Below are 22,755 nucleotides of genomic sequence, written 5' to 3'. Positions count from 1 at the left end.
TTCCTTTTTTTCCGGAATAAAAAAGGTAACTGCAACTCTTTATCCCATAATTCTGAGTTTATATCTTCCAAATCTGAATGTGTATCGCTCAATTTTGAGTTTATTTCTAATTCTGAGAATTGTGGGAGGAAAAAAGTCAGAATTGTGAGATAAAGGCTTCAAGGAATCACAAAAATGCCTGTGCTGTGATTAATGTAATAACGGATTGAATAGATGAAATTGTCATTTTCAGACAAGGCTTCTAGAGATTTAAAGCTTCCATATGACATCTGTTCAGGCATTGTGTCCTCTATCAGACCTCAGTTCAGCTGCCCTCATAAAGCCCAGTCACGGCCGAAAGATCAAATGTTTCACACCATATCGATGTCACATCCCCATCATACATCCCAGCGGTGTCTGTTCTCCCATGAGCGCTGACCTCTGGTACAGGAGAATGCTTTAATCAACACTCACCCCCACTGCCTTCTGCTACACTTAACTAGCGATGAAACCGTCTAGAAATAGCCCCTTACTCAGGACCGACTTCTCTCTCTCTCTGTCTCTGCTTAGGAGGATTTAAGTGTCGGTGGAGTGTTAAGCTACTTTTGTGCATTGCCCAAAGGATGGTCTGCAAAACTAATGATGTTGAAGTGTGTGCATGTGGAGTCTACGGTCTCCACATGCACATGTGATAAGGCTACAACCGTTATCACCAGTACCAAGGAAATACCATGTTTTTTCGAGCCATGGCAATGAAGTACTTTAAGCACCATCTAAATATCATGACGCACATATATGGTTACGAAGCAGTATCATTTTTAGCCTTTTAAGGATATTCAAATTTCCAAATTCTGTTCTTTTTATACTTTCTATTCATCAGTGAATCCTGAACAAGATGCATCAATGCATGTTTCTTTTTTTTAATACATAGGTAAGACGCTCCAGGGGAATCAGCTCAAAAATGATCTTATGCCAACCTTTAAGTGAAGGAGATTTATCACTAATCCAATTAAGTAAAATATATTCTGGCAGCAAAGGAGAGAATATTATACAATTTCTTGTTAGCAGATGAAACAATGCATTTATTAGGTATACCCAATACCAGTGAGACATTTACATTTATCTGACGCTTTTATCCAAAGCGACTTACATTTACATTTGCTATATATGTCAGAGGTCGCACGCCTCTGGAGCAACTAGGGGTTAAGTGTCTTGCTCAGGGACACATTGGTGTCTCACAGTGGATTCAAACCCGGGTCTCTCACACCAAAGGAATGTGTCTTATCCACTGCGCCATCACCACCCCAGACTGGGTCAAATTCCAATTCCAGATCTTTTCCATTTCCCCCAGCACCAAAAACCAATACCTTTGCAGTCTGTTACATGACCACAGACAATGTATTAAAGTGCCTACTTCAGTTTTACATTTTAGACACACAGGCGATATAGAGGGGTTAAAAAAATGCCTGCAGTTAGGAGAAATATGGAGTCTATGTATGATTTTAAATTGTATTTCTCTCGTACATGTACACACAGATATTTTCTTAGCATAAGACCAAATGTCATCCCATGTTTCATCATCAATATCAGTAGCTAACTCTTCGTCCCATTTAGTTTTAATTCTCTGTGTATCAGCAGAAGAAATCAAAAACATTGCACCATAAAATCTACCCAAAGACATTTTTCCAGATGATTAAAATAATAACCTCTCAATAGAAGATATCTCACAATTACTAACAAGTTTGTGTTTTTAGTAATATAATGTCTCAGTTGGAGGTAGCGAAAAAAATCATGTTTGAACAACTGGTACTTCTGAGTTAACTCCACAAATGACATTAATTTATTATCTGAAAACATATCCCCAAGAGTGATAAGTCCCAAATTACACCAAAGTTTAAAACCATCATCTAAAATTCCTGGGGTAAAATCAGGGTTGTTTAATATTGGGGTAAAGAAAGAGGTCAATTTAGCCTACAAACTGATCTCCATGCTTTCAGAGTATTAACTATAATTAGATTATCTGTATATCTCTTTTATGTTTTGAAAGCTCTTAACAAAAAGAAGAGCTCTTAAAGGAAATTGTGAAAAGGAGGATTCAATATCTAACCAAGTAGAGGAGGAATCATTCCTAACCCACTCTGCAATGTATCTCAGGTGGGAACTTAACTGGTACATCTTAATATTTGGAAAATCTAGCCCCCCATAGAACTTGGCAGATGAAGTACTGATCATTTGAATCTAGGTTTGCGTTTACGCCGTATGAAAGACATCAGCCAACTATTCAGGCCCTTTAATACCCAATTTGAGAACAGTATAGGAACCATTCGAATAGGATATAACACAATCATCTTTACAAGTGCTATCCGACCCAGCAAAGATACTGGTAAGGAATTCCAACGTTCTAAATCCTGCCATATATTCTCAAATAAAGGAACAAAATTAGATTCATACATCTACTTCAAAGATGTAGAGATAGAAGTACCTAAATGGACGAAACCTAGAGGTGACCACTTAAAAGGAAAACAGGGCACAATGTTAGGTTTAGAAATAAGAGTACCTAAAGGCATAGCTTCAGATTTAGTTAAATTAACTTTATAACCAGAAAAGGTACTGAACCAGTTAATTAACTCAATTAAAGCGGGAACTGACTTCTCAGGCTCAGATAAAAAAATCAATACATTATCAGCATACAGTGCAATCTTATGACGTATATGTCCTATCTGTAAACCTGAAATAGATGGTGCTGATCTGATTGCTTCAGCTAGAGGCTCTATAGCCATTGCAAATAAAAGCGGCGACAGGGGGCAACCCTGCCTGGTGCCTCTATGCATAGGAAAATAATCAGATCTGAAGCCATTCGTCAATACAGCAGAACATGGGTCTGTATACAGCACTCTAATCCACTGCACAAAATTTTCACCTAGGCCAAATTTATCCAAAATAAAGAAAAGCTAGGACCATTCAATCCAATCAAACGCCTTCTCCGCATCCAAAGACAGTACTAGCCCATCTATGGATTTCACTTTAAAGGTGTAAATAACATTTAAAAGGCGTCTTAATATTACCAGATGAATTTCTACCCTGTATAAATTCTGTTTGATCAGTCCCAATTATCGTAGGCAGAATTTTTTCAAGGCGGATTGCTAAAATATTAGAAAGCAATTTCCGGTCAACATTCAGTAATGCAATTGGCGAGATATAAGTGAGATATAAGCTTCTCCAAGGGTCTTTGGTAATTCTTTAAACACAAACGAATAATTAAACATATTAAGCAATGGGTCTGCACGCAACTCTTGAAATTCCTTAAAGAACTCTCCGCAAAACCCATCTGGCCCTGGTGATTTACCATTCTTTAGAGCATTAGCATTAATAACCTCCTGTCTAGTAATAGGGCCATTGAGAAATTATTTTTGTGTAACTGAAATTGTAATAAAACTAAAAGAAAAAAAATGGTCTACTAAAGCTATATATTTATATTATATTATCAGGGCTCCAGACTAACATTGGAGAGCAATGGCACCAGCACCTGATTTGGTAGCACTGAACATGAAATATTACAAGTTTTGTCTCTTAGAAATTCACATTAGAACAGGAGCTTGAGTTCAGAGTAGCTGGAGCTTGAGTTGGGATGCAGATGTACATTTGACAGCACCATTGTGAAAACTGTAACAGCCTCATCTTTTATACATAACCAAAAGTACAGCACCTCATTACCATGGTAAAAAAGTAGCCTAACTATATGGTTTCTTTGGTGTTTGCATTGAAAAACAGTAGACATTGTCAATTACAAATCCACATCAACTGATAGAATAATTAACAAAATAATGTAATTATATTCCATTACTCCTTTAACATATTTAGTATATTAATAATATAATAATACTCAATATGAATATCCTAGTTTTCTGCCACCTATGGTAAATGTGGGTGATTTGTGGATTGAAACGTCTTCTAACTGGATCGTTGTTGCACTGCTTCTGCTGCTCCGATTTATTTGGCATTAAACTAGTTTAAATAAAAGAGACGTGATTTGTACTGGCGAACTCTGTGCTAAACTCGAGTGCTTCTTACTGGATTTCACAGCGTTGTTTAGCGCGTGATCGCGATTGATCACTGTAATAAACGCAAATGCTCTAAGCTCACGCTGTGCTGTTTTCTTTTGAGGTGAGGGAATAAAAGGTCAGTGTGGCACGCAGTTCAAACGAGTACCGCTGTTTTGTTCCGCTTTTGACACGTTTGGCGTTTAACATATCTATCATGGACAACAGAGTGACAACGACTATCAGTTAGACAAAATGTCTTTTATCCAGTGTGTTTGAGTTTGTTAAACCTTGCTCTGCAAACACCGCTTAAGCACACAGAATAATGCAAGTGGGCATTTTGAATTGTTTATTTATTGTTGTAATCGCGGCTTTGAACGATTATGGAATCGTGGCATCCATAATCGTAATCGCGATTAGAAATTTGATTAAATGTGCTATATATATAAAAAATAAATAAACAATTCAAAATGCTCATTTGCATTATTCTATGTGCTTAAGCGGTAATAAATATATCCTATATATTTTGTTAAAGTATTTTAATACATGGAGAATGTTTGATATTTCCAATGTTTCTTGAATTTAAGCAATGTTTATATTGCAACAATATCTATGAGGTAAATCAGATTTTCAGGTAGTAGGAGAAAAACATTTCAGATATTTATATAAAAAAAATTATATATATATAATTGTGTATTTTTTATTTATTTTTTTATTTTATGGCAATGAATTTAGATCATCACATTCCTATTATAATTGTTTTTTTTCACTTGGATCTTTATTTTTTCCAGTGTTTACATTTCTTGATTAGGGTTTCCTCCCCCACAAACAAACTCTCATTCTCCTGATTTCTTTTCCTCCCTCTTTCACTTCTTTTTTCATTCGCTGTTAACTGTTAATCCGGTCTGTATCTCCCAGTCCTTTTGGAACCAGACCGTTTGGACAGGCTCTGAGTCTGAGCTAATAAAGATGGCATTACTGTGTGTGAGAGAGAGGGGGATGCAGAAAGGGAGCGAGAAGTGGGGCTTAAGTCACCATAAAGGGGTCTTAAACGCTGCTCTGCCGGACTGCATGCTTTCCCGAGTCCATGCAGGGTGAAATAGGGAATCTCTTTTCCCATAATCCCCCTTGAGCCTCCCTCTTAACTCTGGGAGACCGCTGTGCTAATGAAGCCCGCTCTGATAGACGCTGTGTGAGTGTGTGTGTGACAGACAGAGCTGATACCGCAGTGGTACGTGCATCTTATCTCTGCCGCGTGGCGAGACGTCACTGATCTGCCAGCACTCTATTAGCTGTGGAATAGAATCACAGGGACTTGTTCTTGTCACCGTCAAATATGAAGTGCCATTAAATGAGGAGTTCATCTCAGTACATGAGGACGGCACTTTGCTTAGTTTAAATATTAAGAGGCTAAAAGCGGGATTCATAAAGATATCGGCCTATTAATGACTGTGTACTGACACAGATTAAACATTCATTTAGAATTACTGTGTTCTAATGCCTGATCGTACATTTAATTGTCATCTGACGTATTATGTATTATATATTTCCCATTTTACTTTTAGCACAAAATACTACATACATATACTTACTATGTACATCTACCATCAATTACTCAATAAGTACCTTGGTACATGTTTATACCCCCAACTTGAGTACCGCATAATTTGTTCTGTACATTAACTAATAGGTACATACACCAGTACTTGCATAATAAGTATATGGAAATAGGACTGTAAAATAAAGTGCACTATTTTACATAAACATTACACAGGAATTACCAATACTTCAAACTTTGCACTGTTGTGGAGAGCAATTTAACATTAGCACACACTTGTTTGTAAGTACTACATATTTACCACGTGTATACCAAGTACAGTAAGTGTCTTGTTTGTTACCACATAATAGCACATTTTTCTGTAGGTGCTACACATTTACCATGTACATACCATTAATATGTACAGTAATGTCTTATTAGTTACCATATACGGATACTGTAAGGACGGGCCTGTTTGTACCCACTTGTCCGTAAGTACTACATATTTACCATGTGTATACATTAGTAAGTGCAGTAAAGTATCTAATTAGTTAGATACTACCTGTAAGTGACCGTTCTTACCCACACGTGTCTGTATGTACAAACTAATTACCATGCATGTACGACTGTTAAGTACAGCCGTGTTTCTTATTTTTTACTATGTACATACTAGGGGTGGCACGGTACACAGATGTCACGGTTCGGTACGTACCTCGGTTCGGGGGTCACGGTTCGATACAATTTCGGTACAACAGGGAAAAAAAAGACATGTACTTTGCTCAGTTTCTTTTATTTTGATGTGAAAATGCTAAATATTATTACATGTTATATATATAAAATCTGTTTTGTTTTCATTGTGAGTGTACACAAATAAAAGCAGACCTTTAACTACAAGCAACAGCACAAATAAAAATACAATAGAGTAAAGATACAAATAAAATAATCAGTGATTTTCAGGGGGGTTTTTAGGTACAGAAATTGAAGTACGATTAAAGTAATCAAAGGTAAAACAGCATTGCATATTTGACTGTATAAATTAAAGATTACTCTTTATTAAAGTTACAAAAGCGATTCAATCAAGAGCAGTGAGTGATTTCTTTGTTGTTGCTGTTTATTTAATATTAACTGTCACTTTAAAAGAAAGCACTGATACTGTACGCCCAGAATTTTGTGTGAATTTATCCATTAAAACACAATACTTCAGAGAGAGCTTCATATTTGCGCGCGTTCTGAGGCGCAGGTTTGTGCGCTTCTGATGAGCGCACGCACAAATCTTCTCACTGCGCGCGCGAGCTCGCGTCCTCTGGCTCTTAAATATTTGAGCTGGCAAAGCTTACATGACTTTAGTCTAAACACCGATATAAACGTGTGCTGTTCAGGTCTCACCTGTGCGCTATCAGCACCCGGGTGATGACGGAATAAATGCTCATATTCCAGCATACGGCACTCGCATTGAACAAGAATGAATGATTTGTCCACTTATTTATTAATTTTTTTTTCTCATCGCTGTTGTTATAATGTACTGGGAAGCCAGAATGCGCATCCATTAACAGAAACATACATTAGCCGAACCCTATTTGTTTTACGTGTTATTTATAACAAATCACATGCGTTGTCAGAATTCAGTTGAACCGCGGTCCTAGCGCGTGCCGAACCGTGTGTGGAGAACCGTGCGGTTCGGTTTTTTTCCACGAACCGTGCCACCCCTAGTACATACACTTCAGGTAAGTACCTTGTGTTACCACTCATTTACCTGTAGGTACAATATATTTACCACGTATGTACCAGGGAAGTACATGTACTGTAAAATAAAGTGCTACCATTTTAATTATAGTAAGTTGGTGTCTGCATGTTGTAATCAGCGTCATGTGTTTAAAATTCAGTGGTGTTTATTTATTTTATTTATTCATTTTCCTGATAACATACTTTTTTTAAAAGAGAATGTAAATGCATGTTTCTAAAGTAACTGTGACATTTTCAGGTATTGTTTATAATAATTATTTAATTATCAACAGAATCAAATTAACATTTTATTTAAATTTTTAGTTTTGCATGTTTAAGATCAAGACAGTTGGCCTCAATTTTAGGATAATTTATTTTGTGATTGAAATCGTATGCTTTGAAATTGAAATATGCAATTAGAACAGATGTGTTTCAAGTTCTTGGTTATTTTCGGTCAGATGCGTTTTTTTCACCACGCAAGCCGAGCAATACCTGAGGGCTTGTTTTTCCATTCATTCCTGTTTTTCCTCTCCTCATTCTTTCTGAATGTTTTTGCAGAGGCCCTAATTTACATATTGAACCGAAATCAAACAAGTCTCTGTAAGTCTCAAGCTTTTATTCAATATATATTTTCTCGCTCGTTCTTTCCCCCCATTTCCCTTTTGCTCACTTGCTCTCCCGTCTTTTTTCTGATGCAAAATTCAAAGCAGCTTGCAAATTTATTTTTTATCTAGCACATTTGCTTTGCCACCACATGTAAAGTGTGTTGAAGGAGAATTCTAATGACTAGGGCCTGATGGGAATTAAATGTCTGAAGTTCAAAGCACTTTGCACATCACAGCAGCCGTCAGTCAAACCACAGCCCCGCTCCAGCTCTGTGAGACGACGATAATAGGGAGAGAGAAATGAACCCGATGGTGAGAAAGACACTAGTTTAGTAATGGGTGAAGGAAAAGAACATACGTAGTTCATGTGGCAAAGGACAAATACGATGCATTTAGGGGAGAGCACTGCAGTATATGGGTATTTTGTGAAGAAGAAAAGAAAAAAATATGCAGTATCAGCCATCAGAACGGAGTCAGTTGGCAGTTGATGAGGAAATGATGGCTAGAGCTGGTTACAGAGATAGTGTGTGTGCAGCAGTGTTTTTGTAGAGTCATAAGGGAGATGAAAGCGAGTGTGGCAGTGCAGGATCTCTGGAGACACTGCTTAGATCAGTGCTCGATTAGTGCAGGCAGAGACCTGAAACAGCAGCATAATGGGCGGCTATGAAATATTATTCATTTGCAGCACATTCTGAAGACAAGACTCATGATTGTTAACACTAATGGCCACTGGGCCATTAATCAATGCCATCAACATGCAACTAACCATATAACTCTGCATAGATGGAACATTAAATTGGCTTATTATCAGCCAAGCCAAACAGAAGATGTTCCTCTATATATACATGGCCAAAAATATTGGCACCCTTGGTAAATATGATCAAAGGCGGCTGTGAAAATTTATCTGGATTGTTAATCCTTTTTATCTTTTATTTAAAAAATGCACAAAAATTTAACATTTCATTGGATAGTAAGAATTTAAAATGGGGGGAAATATCATTATGAAATTAAAGTTTTTCTCTAATACACATTGGCCACAATTAACGGCACCCTTTTATTCAATACTTTTTGAAACCTCCATTTGCCAGTTTAACAGCTCTAAATTTTCTCCTATAATGCCTGATGAGGTTAGAGAACACTTGACAAGAGATCAGAGACCATTCCTTCATCCACAATCTCTCCAGATCCTTTAGATTCACAGCTCCATGATGGTGCTTCTTCTCTTCATTTTCTATAGGATTCAGGTCAGAGAACTGGAATGGTCAAAGCAGAAGCTTGGTTTTGTGCTCAGTGACCCATTTTTGTTGTTTTTGAGGTTTGTGTTTGGGTTATTGTACAGTTGGAAGATCCAAACATGGCCCATTGTAAGATTTCTAACAGAGTCAGTCACTTATTGATTTTTTTTATCTGTTGGTATTTGATAGAATCCATGATACCAAGTGTCTAAACAAGATGTCCAGGACCTTCAGCAGAAATATAGGGCCACAACAACAAAAATACAGCAGTATATTTCATTGTACACATGGGGTACTTTTTATCCCTATGTTCACCAAACCCATCTTGAGTGTTTTCTGCTAAAAAGCAATTTTTTTAGTTTCATCTAGCCATAGAAGCCAGTCCCATTTGAAGTTCCAGTCGTGTCTGATAACTGAATATGCTGGAGTTTGTTTTTGGATGAGCTAGGAGAATTTTTGTTGAAACCCTCCCAAACAACATGTGGTGATGTAGGTGCTAACAATTTTTTTTAAAGGTTTTCTGACCCCGAGACTCAACTGTTTTCTGCAATTCTCCAGCTGTGGTCCTTGGAGAGTCTTTAGCCTCTAAAGGCCATTGCACACTGAGTCCGAATTTGTCGTCCGAAATTTTCGCACGTTGAAAAATAAATACGACCTCACGTTTTGTCAATCACGTTTGCACGCTGCCTCCGAAATTTTCGTCCGTCAAAAAAAAATTCGGATCGGGTTCGATTTTTTGCGTTTTTCGCATCCGTATAAAGCATTTTGAAATGCTTTGAGAAGGTGTTTTGACCATTCAGAGCCACCGTACAAGCGAAAGCCAAAATCCAAAATAGTGTCAGACAAATTAATACACTTCGTCTTGCAGCACAGAGCACTTTATGACAAACAAATTGCGGAATACAAATATACAGAATATAAAGAACTGCTGGAGCCTATTTTTTTATGCCTGGAGCGCACCTTTCCGATGCCGCAGTTCGGTGTGTGTGTGTGTGTGTGTGTCTGTTGGTGTATCCATAACTCAGACAGTCTCTGTTAAGGATAAATTGGTTCACAGAAATTGGTGGTCTTCTTTTTAATATGTGGTTTCAGTATCGCTAGCAAAGTATCAAACTCAGGCACTGACATCCTGAAATAAACTTTGAATCTCTCGGGATAATCCCGCTGCTCTTTGATAAGGAGGTGGAACTCTCCTTCCTCTCTGCGCAATCTAAGGATTGGATGGACCCAATATTTGCTTTTTCTTTTTTTAAAAAGAGAGAGGACAACAAAATCATCCTCACTGCTTGAAGACATTTTGTATAGTTTTGCTAATTTTTTCGCAACGGATTAATTAAAACGCATCGGACTCAGTGTGCAAGGTCTCTGTGCGTGAAGAATTTTTAAGATTGCGAATGCGAAAAAACGCATGCGAAAATTTCGGACAGTGTGCAGAGACCTTTAAACTCTCCACACCGCGCATTAAGACGATATAGACACACGTCCTCTTCCAGGCAGTGTAGTAACATTTTCTGTTGATTGGAAATTCTTAATTATTGCCCTGATGGTGGAAATGGGAATTTGCACTGCTCTAGCTCTTTTCTTAAAGCCACTTCACTAATTTGTGAAGCTCAATTATCTTTTGCTGCACATCAGAAATATATTCTTTGTTTTTTCTCATTGTGATGGATGATTAAAGGAATTTGGGCTTTGTTTCCCCTCCTATTTATATTTCTGTGAAAGAGGAAGCCATGGCTGGATAATTTCATGTTCATAATCAGCCTGGAGTGCTCAAAATTGTGAATATGAATGGGAATATACTTCAGAGATATATTACTCATAATAATTTCTAGGGGAATTTCCAATGATTGTGTCCAATGTGTATTTGAGAAAAACATTTATTTCATAATGATATTTTCCCCCATTTTAAATTCTTACCATCCAATGATCAAAAGGATTAACAATGCAGATTAATTTTCACAGCCGCCTTTGATCATATTTACCAAGGGTGCCGATATTTTTGGCCATGACTGTATATACACACACACACATGGTTATTTGATTAATTTTTTTCTCTCTCTTTAGTGTGAATCCATCTGAATGCCAAAATGGTCCTCATTTTCAAACCATGAACAAAACTAAGATAAAGCAAGCCAGATGCATTACTTTGCTTGTTTATTTGCAGTGTGGATAAACATGTTTTTTGGCAATCATGTTTTGTGTGTTGTGCATTGCATTGGATTAATAACTGGAGTGTTTTTTAGTTAGTATTATGAAGACTAAAATACTAAATATTAATAATTAAGTTTTGAGTTTCATCCTTAAATGTAATAGTAAAACATATCATTTTTTTTCTAAATATATATATTTTTGTATTTATATGTTACATGTACACTGCCAGTCAGGTAATTTGTATTTATTTATTTTAGAATGTTCTCTTAGTTTAGAAGTCTCTTATGCTCACCAAAGCATTTATTTGAGCAAAAATGCAGTAAAAAAGTAATATTGTGAAGTGTTGTTATAATTTGCTATAAGCATTTGCTATATATTTAAAAATGTACAGCTTATTATTGTGATGGTAAAGCTGAATGTTCAGCAGCTATTACTCCAGTCTTCAGTGTCACATGATCCTTCAGAAAACATTTTTATTAATCTTAATATTTGGTGCTCAAGAAACATTTTTTGTTATCAATAATGAAAATGTTGTTCTGCTTAATATTTTTTTTTGTGGAAACAGTGTTACATTTTTTTCAGGATTCTTTGATGAAAAAAAAAAAACAATTCACAACATTAAAAATCTCTCTACTGTCTTTTTTATCGATTTAATACATACAAAATATTTTTCAATAAATATTTGAAAAAATCTTACTGAACCCAAACAGCAGTGCTGTTTTTTACAGTTTCTTTTTACATTTATATATTTATATTTTATATATAAATTTGCCTCTTCATGCCTGTCTAAAAGTGTTGGATGCTGTGAATAAAATCAAAAGGGTTCTCCCATCTGCTCTTCGTCATCTTTCTTTCCCCTCAGACTGCATCCCTCCATCTTTCTCTTTCATCTTCAGCACAAGAGCTGTGCAGCTGGTAGAAATAGATATCGACACAGTCTTCCTCAGGGGGTTTTACCACACAACTGTAAAAGCTGTTATTATAGAATGAAAAACACTTCAGCTTAATTTTTCTTCATGACTGAGGCCTTGAACAAACTGAACCCTCACCGCTCGAGTGCTAGACTGTTTTCTTCAGTGTCACTTTCTAATTATCACTGGTTAAAAGAGTCTTTACTGATGTTTTGTCTTCTCTCTGATTTCAGATTTGATGGTAATTTTAACACCAATGTTTCGAAGACCATCAGCTGTGATCGTCTCTCCCCTACCGTCAATAGTCGAGCTTTCAACCCAGGACGAGACCTCAACTCTGGTGTGTATAAAACACACACACACACACACACACACACACACACACACACACACACACAGACAGTGTCTAAGCTTCAAAAACCCAAAGCCAATTTTCACTTATCCAGCTGCTGCCATAGCAACCATTTGCAAAGAACAGTATTGTTTTCCTGACGTCAAATCTTCAAAGATTTTTTGGCCTTTAGAGTGAAACAAAAAACGAACAAGGCTGTTGAATGCGTGACCTGGCTCATTTGCGCGTGCAAATACTTTATTTTCTCTCCTCTCATCTCTCAGTTCCTTTCCCTTTTAAGTGACCACAGCTTTGTACCTCTGTGCTCTTTTCCCCTTTATATCTGCTCTACCTCACTAATCAGGAAGTGTATGTTTTTATCACTTTATACACTGCGCCAGTGTCAACAGCTCCTCTTCATATCAGATACATCAGTGTTTTTACAGTGGGAAAGCCTCTTATAGTTTACATACTAGACAAAAGAATACTGAGTCAGCAAATTCAGTTACCTCTGTGATGGATTCAGCAAGTGGTTAGTCTGAATCCAACTTCGATCAATTCTTTAAAATAATCAGGTTATATTCGTGAATTGGATTACATAGGTCCCCCTGTTATATATTTCATTAAAAAAATTCTAAAATGGTGCATAGGGACTGATTGGTAACACTTTAGTTTAGGGACCAATTCTCACTATTAACTAGTTACGTATAAGCATGCATATTACAAGCATATTGGCTGTTAATAACTACTTATAAAGGACATATTAATGCTTTATTCTCAGTCCTACCCATACCTAAACTTAACTATCTTACTAACTATTAATAAGCAGCACATTAAGAGTTTATTGAGGCAAAAGGCGTAGTTAATAGTTAGTTAATAGTGAGAATTAGTCCTTAAACTAAAGTGTGTCCAACACATTTTATTACACTAACAGCTAAATTTTTTTATTTAATTGATTATTTAAGCCACCTTGGTTCAGACTCGCCCTTCTTCTGGCCTCACACACTAGCTCTCCCTCCAGAACAGATTATCTCAATTCATCTTCATACAGATGCTTATTTTTGTAAGGCAGTCATCAGGAGTTCATGTTACCACTCTCCCTCCATTTGTCACTGAATACTGACCCTGCTAACCATGCAGGCAGTCATCAGTCATATTTGATCCTTGTTAGTCTAAACATTGATGAAAAGTGGGGGGAGGGAGGAAGAGGGAGAAAAGAGACGAAACAATTAAGAGGGAGGAAAAACCTTGAGAATAGAGTGATGAGAGCGAGAAAGAGAGAGATAATGTTGTGTTTGAGTGTGATGTGATGTCTTTGATTTAGTTTGTAGGGTTGGTTCCTATTTCCCAACATACCCCCCTTTGGTGTCCTTCGTTTCACCCTTTACTCCTCTTCACATCTCTGTCTGTTTATTTCTCAGAGTTCTGTAAGAGTTCCCCTGACTGTCATAAAGCTGCGTCCCAACTTTATAAGCACTGAAAGTGTGTACTTATTTTGTTGCTTATAGAAAAAATAAGTACTATTAAAGGGGTAGTTCACCTAAAAATGAAAATTCTGTAATTACTCACTCTCATCCCAAACCCGTAAAACCTTCACTCATCTTCGGAACACAAATTAAGATTTTTTTGGATGAAATCCGAGAGCTTTCTGACCCTGCATAAACATCAATGCACCTATCATGTTCAAGGCCCAGAAAGGTAGTAAGGACATCATTAAAATAGTCCATGTGACATCTGTGCTTCAATCGTAATTTTATTAAACTACGAGAATACTTTTTGTGCACAAAGAACACAAAAATAACGAGTTTATTCAACAATTTCTTCTCTTTTAATTAGCAAAGATCCATTAAATAGTAATGTTATAAGAAATTTTTGTTTCAAGTAAATGCTCTTCTTTTGAACTTTCTATTCATCAAAATGATTCCACAGTTAGCCAAGTTATTACAGTTTCACTGTTAGCCTTCAGTTAGAAAGCTAAATAGCTTAGCCTAATAGCTTAGCATAGCAGTAATTTGGTTTAGAAAAGCTGATTCACTGATTTACCAATTACTGATTGTTAGAACAAGATATCACAATAATGCTACTTTTTTATCAGGTTGAGGATAAACTTTTATGGGGGATTGGAACTTGCACAACACCATCACAAACTCCTCTTGTGTTTGATTTTAAGGGATTGTGGTCAATTTTAGCCACAAAAGCATGAGCAAATATACATTAAAAAAAAAAATCCATTGCAGTTTACTATGATTTGGGACATACTATTTAGGCTCACAGCCTACTTTAGACACAACTTAAGTTTTGTTTATCAGTGTCACTGAGAAATACACAACAATTTCCATTGGCTGGATGAGACTTAAAGTGGAATGAAGGGATAGAGGAAATGAAGGGGTGTCACGTCACGACTCTGCTTCTCAGCTACTCTAAACACTGGATGGCGGATTAAGCACTCTGGGGCGGCACATGTGTATGATTTTTAAAGCTGTCAATATGCTGTAAAGTTCCTGTTTATACTTCGGGTATGGATTGATGGCTCATTTGTGGTTGGGACGCCTGTTCGTGCTTAGCATCCATTTTTCTTCTTCTGCAGATTTCCACAGCAATTTGATGAACTATGTTTATTTTGATCATAATTAGGAAAGGTCATAATTAGGAAAGGCTAAAGCTAGTGTTTACTCTAAACCTTTACTTCCTTCGTTAATTTTATATTTTATTATATTATATAATATTGGCCTTGTATTGTTTGAGTTAACATTTTGAATCACTCAAACCACTCAAAGATGTCGGCATGTTTAAATGGAATGGGTGAATTGCAGGTTATTTATTTGACCCGAGTGACCTCTCGTAGCACATATTCATCCTTTTTATGTGACATACCCCCGGTTTCCCAGACAAGGCTTAAGCCTAGTCCTAGACTAAAATATAAGTCTGAGCTGTTTCAACTGAAATAAACTTGCACTGACAGATCTTAAAATATATCAGTGCATTTGTTGTGTCTCAAGATGCACCCCAGTAATGTTTTTTTCTAAGCATGTTTATAAAAATTGCTTAAATGTCCTAATTGAACTATGGCCTAATCCTGGCTTAGTCTAAGCCCTGTCTGTGAAACCGGGCCTTAAAATCTTTTTTTTTTTTCGGTGTAAAAGATCCAAGTACTATTACTAAAGTACATTCTGAAAAGGATCATACATATTATCAGACTTATGCCCTTTTGAATACCTCCACTACCTCTCTTTCACTTGTATTCCTTCTTTTCCTGTCTTTTATTGTTCTTTTCCCCACTTTCCTTCACTTCCTGGCTCCTGTTAAGTAAATAAATGCTTGAATTGATGGCAGCAGAGTGGTGATCGCTGTGCTTCTCGAGTGTTTGGAAAGGATCAGCTTGTCTGGGCTCCGGCCGTCACACAGCTGGGGCCTGTTCAACTGACACAAACACTACAGCTGCCTGCTTCAAGTGTACACACCATTCATATAGATCCATGCTGCATGGCATATTAAATTAGTTCTGGGTGATTGTCTTTGGGAGTTTGTGACATTAAGATACTAATGTTTCTATGAAAGACAGAAAGGTAGTGATTGTGATTGACATATAATGGATAACAAAGTCAACAGGTTATGTCGGAAAAAAGAAAATTACTGGCATATTTGTTTAACTAGATGTCTGTTTGTTTGTTTGGTCTTGTATGCATTCATTTATTTTATTTCTTTATTAATGATTTATTTTAATATTTTAGTTTAGTTTTGTTTTAAGAAGAGGCCATGGAGTAATACAAAATATATTTTGTTTTGTTTTGTGTTATTTTTAAGAGCCCATAGAGTAATACAAAAAGATATCAAACTTTTCTTGCTTTCTCTTTGACTTTAGTGCTGGCAGACAACCTGAAGTCCAATACAGGGATCAAGTGGCAGTATTTCAGCTCAGAGGAGGGTATTTTCACTGTGTTTCCTGCTCACAAGTTTCACTGCAAGGGCACATACGAGCACAGGAGCAGGTACAAAGAGCTTTCTCTTTCTTTTTCTCTCTCTCTCTCTCTCTCTCTCTCTCTCTCACACACTCACTCACACACACACACACACACACTGTTCTTTAAGTTTTCACTCTGAACACTGATATACCCTATAGCAAGGCATTGAATCCCATAGTTATCACTGTCTTTAGGGCATGCTTGGTAATAAGACTTTGTTTTTTTGACCTTCCCGTTTAATAAAATTCAAACACATTCATGCACACCATCCAAATACATATTTTTCAAAACTGAATTTTTAAAAGAAGCTGTTTCTATTAAAAATCTTTAGAAATTTTAGCCAAGTACTTAATTGTTAAAAAAAAAACAGTTAAATGCTCCTGCTGTTTTTGTCTTTATATTAGTATTTTTAAATAAAGGATTTGTCTCTTTTCATTGTCCCCATCTTTTAGCTAGAGACCAACTAAAGGTTATTTTCTCTTTTTGCGTAAAAACTGTGATCTGTAAGTTAATCGCTCACTGTCATAGGCATCAGAATTTAGCGTCTTGTGTGGCTGAGTGTAAATTACATTCTAGAAAGGCCTTTTAGGTCTGTTTAATGTAGTTACAATAGGCCCCATGCCCTTGACTGGAATGCAGGGTCACCCCTACTAAACCCCACTGGAATCTGCCACCCAGTGTTGTGGGCAATGTGTGCCTGTGCTCAAAGATAGGCTCATTACTGCTGCTGTTCCCACATCCTTTCTCCTCCTGCTGGAGATTCCACAAAAAACTCTGGTACTCACAGGTTTTCAACCATTTATAGGATGTATATACGATATTTAGGCAATATGGGCAGCTTTTTCACAGTATTGGAGTTGAAAAGGGTTTCCAAAAACAACACAATATGGCTCGTTTCCACTGAGCGGTACAGTACGGTACGGTATGCAATTATGTCCGTTTCCATTGTCAGAAGTTGTGAATGGTACCAAAATAGCGAACCTAGTAATTACGATTCTAGTAAACCAATCAACTTCTGCAGTGAGTTTAGCTCCACCCTTTTGGTAGCCTATGCTGTGCTAGGTACCCCAACGAAAGGGCACCAAAAAAGTGGAGCTAAACTCACAGCAGAAGCTGATTGGTTTACTAGAATCGTCACTTTTGCGTGATACAAGGGGATAAAGCTTCTCCTTCAATCGTTCCGCTCTGCTGTTTTCTGCTCATTACATCAGAGTGCGCAAACACACACAAAAAATATATAACTGTATATTTTATACTCTATCTCTTCACACAGATAATATCCGTTTCTCGATGTGTTTTTATCTGTTCTTGTGGACTTGCGAAACGTCATTGCCCAAAAACCCACATAATTTTCAAAATATTACTGTTATTGTGTCATTAAATGTAGTTTTAAGAGTTTTTCAGACGAAAATGTAGTTGTTTAAAACTCAAATCTGTGGTTTATTTATAAAGATATAGCGCCTATTTGAAAATTTGCTATGCTGATTTCGTACTGTACCGCTCAGTGGAAACGAGGCAATAGAGTGCAGGATCTCTTGCACAAACACTGTAGTGAAGAAAGCGGGAATCACGCCAGGACTACACTTGGCTTCTTGCCGTCAGAGTTCAGGAAAAGTCGTTGTGCAGGGTTCTTGCATTCTGCAAATAAGTAGACCGTAAATCTTTGTTTCTGTGTGTTGGCAGGCCTGTGTATGTTTCGGCAGTAAGGCCGCAGTCGAAACATATTGTAGTAATCATAGACCATGGTGCCTCCGTCACCGAGACCCAACTCCAGATCGCCCGTGACGCTGCGCTAATCATCCTCAACTCCATCGATGAGCATGATAAAGTAAGGCAGTGGCTCGTCATCATCATCATACACCCTCCACTGATTGCATTTCTTCTTTTGGCACTCAGTGTCCTTTTTTCTCCCTCAGATCTCAGTGTTGACAATAGCAGATACTGTTCGTTCCTGCTCTCTGGATCAGTGCTACAAGAGCTTCCTCTCACCTGCTACCAGCGAGACTAAGAGGAAGATGAGCACCTTCATCAACAATATTAAAGCATCTGACAGCTCTACCCAGCATGCACTGGGCTTCCAGAAAGCCTTTCAGTTGTTGAGGAACACAAGCAACATCACCAGGCAGCCGACTAGTAAGAGTCAAAGCTTATGTACATTAGCTTTACTAACACAATGTCATTTTCTACCTTCATGTATTTTCTGTTTAGTGTTAACAAAAGTGTTCTTTAATGTTTATTTATAATATATATATATATATATATATATATATAAAACATATAGCACATTGAACTGAATGGTTGTGATCAGTAACCATAGGTTTTTCAGTTAACAGTTCAATTAAACAAATTTTTTTTTTTCTCTAAAAGAGATTTTATATATTGTATTTAACAACAATCCTTTACTTAAGCCTTTTTGTAAAATGCTTTATAAAAGTATTTTTAATGTAATGCACCTTATAAAGCATTGTATGGTCTCATGAATAATTAACCATAACCATAGTTATAATACATTATAATACTTATCAATTAATTGAACACTTTTAGTAAGTATAATGCATTAAAACACATGACAAACAAGCAATTTTAGAATCTGCAAATATTATAATGCATTTTAACTTTGGTTACATGCTCATTTAACTTACATTTGTACTGTACATAAGGGCTTTAAGTAAAGTGTTACCAAAAATGGTGTATTTTGTGGTTATTATATTCAGTATGATTGATTATTGATCATCCTCCCTCTCACAGACACCGACATGGTGATAATCTACCTGTCATCAGGCGTCACCTCCCGAGACTCCTCCGAGCATGAAAAGAGAGCAACCCTGAGCGTGGTCAAAGAGGAGAACCGCCACCTCAACAACTCTGTCATGATCCTCACCTACGCCCTCATGAACGGTGAGATACAGACAAGGAGTGCAGCTTTTTTATTAACTCTTTGTCTTGCAGGCCTCGAGGCCTCATGGTGAACACCTGTGTGCATGTTTGTGCTTTTTCAAAACATGTTTAGCTGTTTTGATGCCCCTTCATCTTTCTTCTGGTCTTTGTGTGTAGGACTGTAAGAAACCACTCTCCATTATATTGCTCTCCTCAGCTGTTCCTCTCCCCGCATGTATTAGCCTGCCATTAGCATACATCGGTTTGGCATCATGAAAATTAAAATGCAGATCATCGAAAAGAAGAAAGAGAAATGCGACAATACATCAAAGGCCACTCAGTGACATGAGAGTGTGAAAGGCCTTTTTTTCATGCATTAGATGACTCAGAGATATGATTCAGATTGATTAGCTTGGCAATGCAGGTTACGCTACTTTGACTAGGTATTGTGAGTCTCTGAAGGACACACACACAGGGAATTATTCATATTTCCTTGTTTATTTGAAGTCTGGTTCATTTATGACAAGTTGTAGTATATTCACATATTAAAACCTGTCACAGTGTCAGATTAATAGACTGGAGTGTTGAAATTTATGTCCAGTCCAATAACAATTCAACAGAATTGAATGTTCCTCCAAAAGTGAAAGACAAAAACCTCTTATTCTTTCTGTTAAAGGTCCAAAACCACCATTTCATGATGGAAATAGATTAAGTGTGATTTTTAGCTCTGTGGTTAAGTAATCCGTGTGGGATATGAATGGCTTTCTATTACTGTGCTGCATTCTCAATGGGCCAGAGAAGCAAAACCTTTACAAAACGCCCGCAATATCTGTGAAAATGTAGATAAATTGGTTGATACTAGCTTTGTTCCAAAACCCAGTGGTGCACAAGAGACACACAGCACATTGATGTTGAGTATAAAAATGTCTATTTTAATTAGTTTTTTTTATACCATCGTCCTCAGAAGGAGTAACGGGACTCAAGGAGCTGGCCTTCTTGCGAGACCTGGCCGAGCAGAACTCTGTTAAGTACGGCGTTCCGGATCGTTCCGCCCTGCCTGTTGTGAAGGGTAGTATGATGGTTTTGAACCAGCTCAGTAACCTGGAGACCACAGTGGGCCGCTTCTACATCAACCTCCCCAATCGAATGATCGACGTGGCCTCCTTCAGCTTGCCTTATGCAGACCAGATGGGAGACGGTAAGTTAAGATCTTGAACTTGGCATCGAGCTCAAGTCTGGCACATTAACATTCCCTCTGACAAACCATATGCACTCAGAAGAAGTGGCTCTGCACCAGAAAGTTTCCATGGTGCTATATACTGTAAACTTAAACTATACGTAAAGCCAAAAATCACAAATGCAGAGTTTGCTCTTATGGGGCTGCTAGACAGGAAGTCATTCTGATGAAATAATAGCTTCATTGGAAATGATGCATATTACGAATCTGTTCACAAGTGACATTTACCTTGATTTGCTTCATAAAAATATCTCATCTCATTTTCCAAATTTTAATAAAACTTCATTAGGCCGTGATGGAAATGGCACCTGAAGGAAGTGAAACTGAAAAATTGTTAATTGTTGTTTTAGAGTATTGTTGAGCTTTTGACAGTGGCTTCTACCTCACAGTTAATATTTCTTCATGAATTACTGTTTACTTAGTGTGAATTATTAATATGGGGACAGACTGAAAGGAACTTCCTTTCCGTTTGTAGGTTTTATCATGACCGTCAGCCGGCCGTGCTACTTTGGGAACTTGTTGCTGGGTGTAGTTGGAGTGGACGTGAATCTGGCATACATACTGGAGGACGTCACCTACTACCAGGACTCCCTGGCCTCATATACATTCCTCATAGACAATAAAGGTAGGAAGATGCGTGTGCTGATGATTGTTTTTGGTGGAGATCCACCTGGTTCCATTAGCCAAAATGAGCCAAGCTTGTTTTACATGTTTCCCTGTTTGCCTCACTTCAACTTGACTTTCTAACTTCATGAATTTGTAGGTCTGATCTTCACTGACACAAAACACTGAACTAAAGGCCATTAACCTTTAACAGTTCATTAAGGGAATTAGCTAACCCACATTGAGCGAGTCAGAGCCACGGCTGACATCATGCCAGTTTCTTGAAGTGGGACCAGCAAAACTCTGTGGATTTGAACTTTTTAGGGAGACTTTAAATTTGTTTTGTTTCTTCCTCCTTGAAAAGGAGCAGTAGTCTGCTTATGCAAACACTGTCCACCAAAGAATGAAATTAAGCATTGTTGGCCTTATTTTGACAAGCTTTCATTTATACTTTCTTCATCCTGCTCTAAATAACATCAATTTGTTTTTCCATGACTTCCCCCAGCAGGGTGAAGTGTCTCTGAATTTACAATGCGCTGTTAACCTCCACTTAATACGTATTAAAACAATTCGATAAGCCCACCAGAAATTGCCACTTTGCACTAAAAGGGTGTGTTGTATTACATATGTAATAAAATGAGGGTGATTATCTGTTCCTGAGAGTATACAGTCTATCCTAATGACTGGGATAATGAAGTGGCACCTGCTGTCTCCAGCTGTTCAGTAAAGAGACAAGAGAGCACTGCCTCTCAGTTCTTTTCAAAATGAAGTCTCTCCCTGTGTTGTGCAGGCCACAGTTTTTGTGTGTAACCTAGTAGTTGAAAATCTTGACTGGAAACAGAAAGGTTTGAGCCTTACGATGGACCATCTGTTAGCACACTGAACTGAAAACCTGTCACAATATACAGTATGTTCAAAACTACATTGGACCAGGAAACATAGTCACAGCTTGCAAGGAAAGGTTATGCATTTCATATACAAATTAGGTATGCACACATAGGCCCAACAGCAAAAAAACGTTTCTAATTCAATTTAATCATTTAATAGTAATTTAGTACATTCTAATGATCAGAGAAAGAGTGGAAAATGGTCTTTTTTTTCTCACACAAAAAATTAAGTTTATTAGTTTTTTGATGTTATTATATAAAATTTATTTTAATTAAATTTAATGTTTGAATATCTTTCAGGCTACACCCTCATGCATCCATCACTCACCCGTCCTTACCTGATGACTGAAGCTCCCCTCCATACAGACATCATCCACTATGAGAACATCCCAGGGTTTGCTGCTGTGCGTCAAAATATCCTCAGGTGAGGGTGTATGGGATTTCAAAAAGACCTGGGTATCTGCAGTTGCTTGAGCTTACTGTGTTACTCACATGATTGCTAAGCTCATGTTGTGTGTTTCTTGTTAGTCTGCCTCTGGGGAGTCAGGTCATTGCTGTGCCTGTCAACTCCTCTCTGTCTTGGCACATGAACCGCCTACGTGATCCCAGTCGAGATGCCTACAATGTCAGCTACGCTTGGAAACTGGTAAGCTATTTCTCCGCAGTGGAACAAGCATT

General features: G+C 37.4%; 1 protein-coding gene across 1 annotated transcript in view; it reads left to right on the top strand.

The window, feature by feature from the left end:
• LOC306844654 (VWFA and cache domain-containing protein 1) overlaps positions 1 to 22,755 on the top strand; it is a 79,856-nt gene that overhangs the window by 40,280 nt on the left and 16,821 nt on the right. Inside the window, exons 4-12 of the mRNA XM_079376944.1 lie at positions 12,414 to 12,520; positions 16,374 to 16,500; positions 18,157 to 18,301; positions 18,390 to 18,606; positions 19,222 to 19,371; positions 20,315 to 20,548; positions 21,063 to 21,212; positions 22,378 to 22,501; positions 22,606 to 22,723. Coding sequence (XP_079233070.1) covers positions 12,414 to 12,520; positions 16,374 to 16,500; positions 18,157 to 18,301; positions 18,390 to 18,606; positions 19,222 to 19,371; positions 20,315 to 20,548; positions 21,063 to 21,212; positions 22,378 to 22,501; positions 22,606 to 22,723 — 1,372 coding nt within the window. The remainder of the gene's footprint in view (positions 1 to 12,413; positions 12,521 to 16,373; positions 16,501 to 18,156; positions 18,302 to 18,389; positions 18,607 to 19,221; positions 19,372 to 20,314; positions 20,549 to 21,062; positions 21,213 to 22,377; positions 22,502 to 22,605; positions 22,724 to 22,755) is intronic.

This window comes from Barbus barbus (assembly GCF_936440315.1).
Source record: "Barbus barbus genome assembly, chromosome: 25".
In the NCBI taxonomy this organism is placed as follows: domain Eukaryota; kingdom Metazoa; phylum Chordata; class Actinopteri; order Cypriniformes; family Cyprinidae; genus Barbus; species Barbus barbus.
This window is presented reverse-complemented; position numbering and strand designations above follow the sequence as displayed.